General features: G+C 47.0%; 1 protein-coding gene across 1 annotated transcript in view; it reads right to left on the reverse strand.

The window, feature by feature from the left end:
• Positions 1-6,741, reverse strand: part of LOC104491208 (G protein-coupled receptor kinase 5) — a gene marked incomplete at both ends in the record, with an annotated part of 46,484 nt that overhangs the window by 8,772 nt on the left and 30,971 nt on the right. Inside the window, 3 exons of the mRNA XM_010133597.1 lie at positions 264-327; positions 3,414-3,506; positions 6,393-6,493. Coding sequence (XP_010131899.1) covers positions 264-327; positions 3,414-3,506; positions 6,393-6,493 — 258 coding nt within the window. The remainder of the gene's footprint in view (positions 1-263; positions 328-3,413; positions 3,507-6,392; positions 6,494-6,741) is intronic.

Below are 6,741 nucleotides of genomic sequence, written 5' to 3' on the forward strand. Positions count from 1 at the left end.
TCCGCTGCAGCCACCTCCAGCCTCCAGCAACACACAAATAAGGGCGTGACCCTCATTCCACCATGAAGGGAACAGCTGAACACAAAACAATTCTCAAAAGTGTTCTTTTGCAATGACAGTGTCACCAGGGGTGAAGCAAAACCGCCAGCAATTAGCGACAATCAGCCTTTTCGAGTTACCGAAAGCGTCGCAGCAGGCTCCTGTAACCTGCAGTGCCTGAGAAGTACAAAACGCTCCCCACGGAAACTTCCAGAGTTACTCACCTCCCCAAAGCCGCCTTTCCCCAGCACCCTGTACTGCCGAAACGTGTTTTTCGTCACTGGTTGCCTGGAAGAAAAGGAAATAAAAAAGAGGATGCACAACATTTAATGCACTCTTGTGATTTATTTATTTCAGAGCATACTTTTGAAAAGCAAAACAGATAAATATTATATAATCACATTATTTCAAGGTAATCGTATTATATCATATATAATTGCGAAATTACATTACTTCAGTACTATGTATGGCTTGAACTTTTCAATTCTAACATATTAAGCTGTAATAAAATACAACACATTAGTGAGTCATCAGGGTAATTTCTGCTGGCATCTGAGGACCAGGGACGGTGCTGAATCTCCATTATACAGCTTTGGTAAACAAAGAGGAGGCCTACGAGCTTCCAACAAGATATTAATCGTCATGGTAGGTAGGAGTCTTTCAAGGGTAGTGCTGGGCTAACACTTTGTTGCTTTGCTTGATCTTCAAGAGGAGAAAAAGAGATCCAAAGTTCGATCCACCAGAAGACATTTCTGGTGCCTTGACCTTAAACAAAGCAGGAAACTGATGGGAAGTAAGGAGAGAAACAATGCCAGGAACTGGGGAGGTGGGTTTAGATGCTGTTCGCAGGAGGGGAGAGCAGGAAGCTGAGCTCTAGGTCCGTCTGGCCCCACCTGGGTACCTGCGTTCCCAGGGACGTTCCCATGGGAGAGCATCATGGGCAAGAAGGGAGGAAAAGCATCTCTTTCCTTTTAAGGGCCAAAGTAAGGGTTAAATAAGTCTGTCTTCCTTTCAGAGTGCTCCCTAACAATCACTAGACATGATCACTACGATCTCACGGCATTCCACAAAATTGTGCTCTATCAAAATGGCTCCAGCCTTACAGCCCACTTATCCTTCACAGCCATAAAAGCTTCACAGCGTGGCAGAAGACCTCTAGATTCAGAGAGATCCGATTTTGCATCCACCACTCCACCACAGAAGTGTGACCGTTACAGCCAACATCAACCTTTTGACCAGCTTTGTCTTCCTCTGGTGGGCAGCCAGCCGGAGGCGGGGCACAGGAAGGTGGCTGCTCCTGCAGCAGTGACGAGGAGGTGGGTGGCGACGGAATAAATGTTAAAGTCAATCATTACATTTGTGTTCATTACATTGTGTGTGTATTTTTCAAAGGCTGGGGGCAGGGAGGGGGGTAGGGATGGAGAAAAATACACAGAAAGCCAAAACTAGAAAAGATGCCACCTTCATCTTTGGGTTGAATAGCGTTGAATAGCGTTGAAAACGCTATTGGGCTTAAGTCAGCAGTTAGCAGTGACAGCACCACGCTCGTCAGCGTCCCTGGAAAAAATGGACTAGGTGGCTCCTCCGCTGGAGCCAGCGGGCTGTCTGAAGGAGTTGCTGAATGCTCTGCACTACTAACATCTCTTTGATAATCCTAAAAACAGTTATCCCAGTTTCTTCAGCCAGGCATACCCAATAACTTGTCACATTTGTTGGGGGAATGAAAAAAAAAAGATCCTCAAGGCATTTCAGAAAATTCCTCATCCCATGTGTGAAAACAGATAGGAAATAGGCTGGCTAGAGATGAATCACCCACTGCTTTTTTAGCTGAAATGGAAGATCAGCTGCCGGATTCAGTGAAGATGGCATGAGGAGCATGTCTTGGCGTGAAATGGCTCTCCCCACTGCCCACCGCCCCCCTCTGCTCCAGTGCAGCAGCTCTGCGGCTTTCCAGGGAGAGGGAGAACTGGCACAGCTCCTTTGATCTCCGAGGCACCATGCTGAGACACACCGCTCGTGAATCTGGCCCCAACCCATCTGCCGTAATTAATTCCAGTTGTGGAAACCGGGGCTCCTCTCCACTCCAGGTCACTGTTGCGCAGCAGTGTATGTCTGCCTCGGCCCGTGTTGACGAGGAGGAGGCAAGGGCCCCTTTCCTGGCAAATTAATACCCTCTAAGGCTGCCTGGTTATTACTGTGCTCCGAAATGTCTAGCCAGTAACTACAGTGCGAGGACATACATGCTGTACTTCGTCTGTTCACAGTGATTTGCTGAGAGTGATAACTGGTCCAGACAGAGAGTCACCGTACTCGGAGTGCAGCTCATCAGAAAGACACTGAGGAGCTGAATGTACTTTAGCCATGACGTGCCTAACGCCCCTCATACCATTAAATGGCCGAACACTTGAGCTTTAGAAGCCCAGTAGACTCCCTGGTGTTTTGGGGTGGATTTCTGATTTTTCTTCACTTCCCTACCAAACAGCTGCTGCCTCAGTCTGGCCTGGGCACAGTGTTTGCAGATGCAAAAGCCAGAGACTGGTGTGTACCTTACACTTACCACTAGAGATGCACAAGGGGAGGTTACTGAAAAGCGCAATGTGTCCTTCAAGCTGTGCCCTGAGAAGTTCATGGTGACAGGGCCTACAGCGAAACTTGCCATCGATGTTTCTCAGGTCACAGGAGATTTGGATCCCTATTTTTTGACAGGCTATAGATCTTTCCCTATTCCCCTGCTGTGCATAAACGTACTGCGCAAAAAAGGTGCCCAAGCTGCTTGCTGGAGCACGTCACCTTCAGGAGTGTGGTGTCCTTAAGAGAGAAGGGAATGGGGGAGGAGCATTCCTGGGTGTAAGCACACTCACGGAGGATGAACAAGCACTATCCGCACCCTAGACACCAGTCACGCTCATTGGATGGTCTCAGCTGGAGACTCAGCTCGCGGTTAAGCAGAGTCTAATGCCAACCCAACCATGATTCTTCCGTATGGGATCTTCAGTGGCTAAAGCCATGAGCTCTTCTTGAATCTTCTAACAATGAACATTTAAAACCAAATGCTAGAATTAGGAAAACCTTCCTGGAGCTCTCTGTAGAGCTTCCTTGGAGTACAGGTCAGGGGAACGAGTCTTGATGGACCTTCCTGAAGGAGAACGGTGAAAAGAGGGAGAGAATCGCTGCAGAGAGAGTGCCAGAAATGGCAAATATTAGGGAGAAGAATTGGTAATGCTTAAGAAAGGACAAACTGTCTTTATCTTGAAGGCAAAGGGAGCAAACATACTGTCTCGGCTGTCTGATTTTGGCATATTCTGTAGACTTTGCATGAAAAGTGAAAATAAACCTTTTGTATTAATTTCTAATAACAAAATGGTGACACTTACCTTTCCAACCACTTCCACTGGAGAAACCTGTCGAAGTACATGCTGTTTAGGTATTCTTGGAACGGTTCCCCACTGAGGTGGTCGAGGACAGATCTATCTCAGATGAAAGGGATATATAAGCATTTTATAATCCTGAACTTGGAGCAAAAGAGAAACAAAACAAGGGGAGAAAATCCAGGCTTCTTGCATGGCAGGATCTTTTTACTTCCCCTTTATTTTGCTCATGGTTTCAGTGTAGGAACAAACCAGGATGTTTCATGTATTTCATACCAAGAGCCCTGGTATAAGCTGAATAGTAATTGTACTGGTTTTACTTGCTGAAAACTAACAGGACATCTCCCAGTGGCTCCAGTGGGCTTCTGCAAAGGCTGTTAGTCTCTAGACAACCCACGTCTTTGCTTCTGTTAGTAAATTAACACAACAAACTCAGGAACTGAGCTCCTAACCTTTGGGAGATGTTTACATCTGGATTGAAAATTTCTGTCCAATTTCTGTCAAAGAGGGACCATCAGAGGTGTTATTCTGAGGAAAAAAAATCAATTTCAATTCCTGCTCTACAGAAGTAGTAACTGTGATTAACGTCAAAGGGCTGTTCCTAACAGCTGTGTGCTTTGTAGAGTAAAACAGAGGGAAGAAAGTCCGAAGAGGGATGTGGATTCGCTTCTGGATCAAGAAAAGAATCTGGGGGCTCACCCAGCAGATGGAGTCTCTTACACAATCAAACGAAGAAAGGAAAAAGGCCAGTGTGCAAATGTGAGAAATAAGGGAACAAGCAACCACAGACCAACAGACATCCCATAGGCAAGGCCGGGGGTTCAGAACTGAGAAAACATGGGCTGGGCTGAGACAATTGCCTGGGATGAAGGTGGTCACCTTGTTTAAGGGAGCTGATGACTCGCTGGTTTTGGTTCTTGCCTTGCTTACTGGGGCTACTGCACCCACCTCTGCTAGCAGCACTGGTGGGGATAAAACTTGGTTTGGGGTGAAAAATACCTACAAGAAATGAGTATTTCTGTCTTGGAGTACACAGACACGTTTGGGTGTCTGTACCGAAGGGTATGCAGACACATTTCCAGACTTTGCTGAGGGAGGGAATCCTCTCTGAAGGACTACTCTGGTTTGGGAATGGATCATCTGTGCCTTACCCTGGGGCAGTCCTAGACCTGAGCAAACAATTCACCATGAATAATGTGTCTCCTCAGTTTAATTCCTCCCTGTTCATGAGCTGCTGTTTGGAATTTGTCAGCCGTTTGAATGGTTGTTTTGGTAATTCTTGGACCATCAGTTTCGAGCAGCCAGGTAATTGCACATGTTCAGTGTTCAGAAGTCAAATTGCTGTTGTCTTCATTAGCTGAGATTGGACACGGATTATAAGGTTTTCCCTAAGCAGATTTAAGCTTACAAAATAAAATAAAAAGTACATCTTAAGGAGCTTTAAGAAATGCCCAAATTCAAAATTCCCCAGAACTGGAGGGAGGTAGGAGCAGACAGTCAAATACTAAAGGTCAAAGCAGAAGCTAGAGTTATACACGCATTTCTTCACAGACTGATCTTATCTACGAAGATGTGTCTGAAGCTCATCCCCACTCCTGCCTCTACAGGACAGGAAGCTTCGTATTTGTATGCATGCCTCCCTTTTTTGGACTGGCTGCGAACTCTTCCAAAATTAACATTACTCAGGACATTCGTAAATACCAACAGCAAGTTTTTGAAACTTCCTTCTGACCCCATTTCAGTCCATGTGAAACGATCAGCATATTTATTAACGAGTTCTCAAGCCCGGCTCGTTTACGCGTTTCAGCTGAGACGGAGGAATGGCCGTCGGTGGCTATGAGCCTGAATTAAGCGGTGTCCAAGGCTGGCCTATGCCATTCAGATAATTAAAAGCTGCACGTATTTTAAAGAACAATAGCTGCCTTTCAGCAGTTGTTTGCTTTTTAGTTCCCCTCTTTGGCAACAACAAAGTGCATTTTAGAGGGAGCTGTCAGCTTTCAAACCAATTTGAGAACTGGAAACAGGCATCAGGGGGGTTTGTGTCGAGCACAGCTCTGCTTTTGTCACTGGGACTGGCACACACAACTGGTGCGAGTTAGACGAGCATCTCTACAGGACACCAGGCCAACGCAAGGAAACTGGTTATGCTGTAAGAGAAGGCCAGAAATAACCCACATCTCCCACCAACACAAAGAATAACTGAAACCAGAAAAGGTCAATGAAATGAGTCAAAACAATGAATGACAGCAGAGCGAATTTTACAAATCCCCATTACATCACCCAGGGAAAACAAACCGTGCTCAGCCAGAAACCACAGGGGCCCGCTTGCCACCATCCCTCCCTTTCACATTTTGATTGGTTTACGACCCACCGGCGTGAGCGTACTCGGGTCAGTGTTTGCGAACGCAGACTGCACACCTGGCGCTTTAGCGCGCAATGGCACGGACCGCCTCGCCGCTACAGAGACTGATAAGCCTTTTCCCAGACAAAGGCGTTTGACCGCCACGGGCAGACAGAAAGCACTAAAACGCCCCGCTCTCCTGGTGAAGATTTTCTGGAAAAGCCGTGTGGAGCAAGTCTGCACATTCCTCTGTCTAAATGGACTGTACAGCCACTTAATTTTTATTCACTTTGAAACAGAGATGTTTTCTTTGGATACACGATCATTGTAGCTCTTTTCACACAGCGTGAAATCCACGGCTGGTTCACTTGGCGGGAGCTCTGTGTGAGATACCTGGAACACTAAGTGCCTCTGTGCGGCATATGTAATGGCATGGACATCTTTATTGTAACGGCACGGAAATACCGATTCCGTTTTGACCAGATGAAATGAGTTCACCGCCCGTCAGCTGTGCCTCTAGGACTGCAAACACAAGCAGTGGTACCTGCTTCAGGTTCAGACTGCAGCGTCTCTCTTCACCTGACACGTTCCTCACACGCTGCCCGCTGCAGCCCTGTGACCGGCGGGTACCCAGTTATACTTACTTTGTACAGAGAGAAAAGAGCTCTTTGCAAGGGCTGTTCTCGAGTTTCTCCTCCGTCTGCCGGATCAGATCTTGACTGACTTGGGGAACGCAGGCTGGAGACTGGGGAGAGAAGAGGGGGGCCCGTGATCTCTGTGAAGAGGTGCAGATTCGCCTCTCTTCACGTGTAAAAGACACATTCATCATTTATCCCCTGAGCTGCTTCCTCTCAGTTCCAGCGGTCGGGTAAAAGCAAAGGAGCTTTACGTCAAACAGCAGTAAAATAGGATACCGTGGTAACTGGCTCCACATGCCTCTCTATCCTCACATCGCTTTCCTGCCTTCTCCTGTACCTTCACCCCCTTGCCCAG

The sequence above is a fragment of the Buceros rhinoceros genome, unplaced genomic scaffold (assembly GCF_000710305.1).
Source record: "Buceros rhinoceros silvestris isolate BGI_N320 unplaced genomic scaffold, ASM71030v1 scaffold18640, whole genome shotgun sequence".
NCBI lineage: Eukaryota > Metazoa > Chordata > Aves > Bucerotiformes > Bucerotidae > Buceros > Buceros rhinoceros.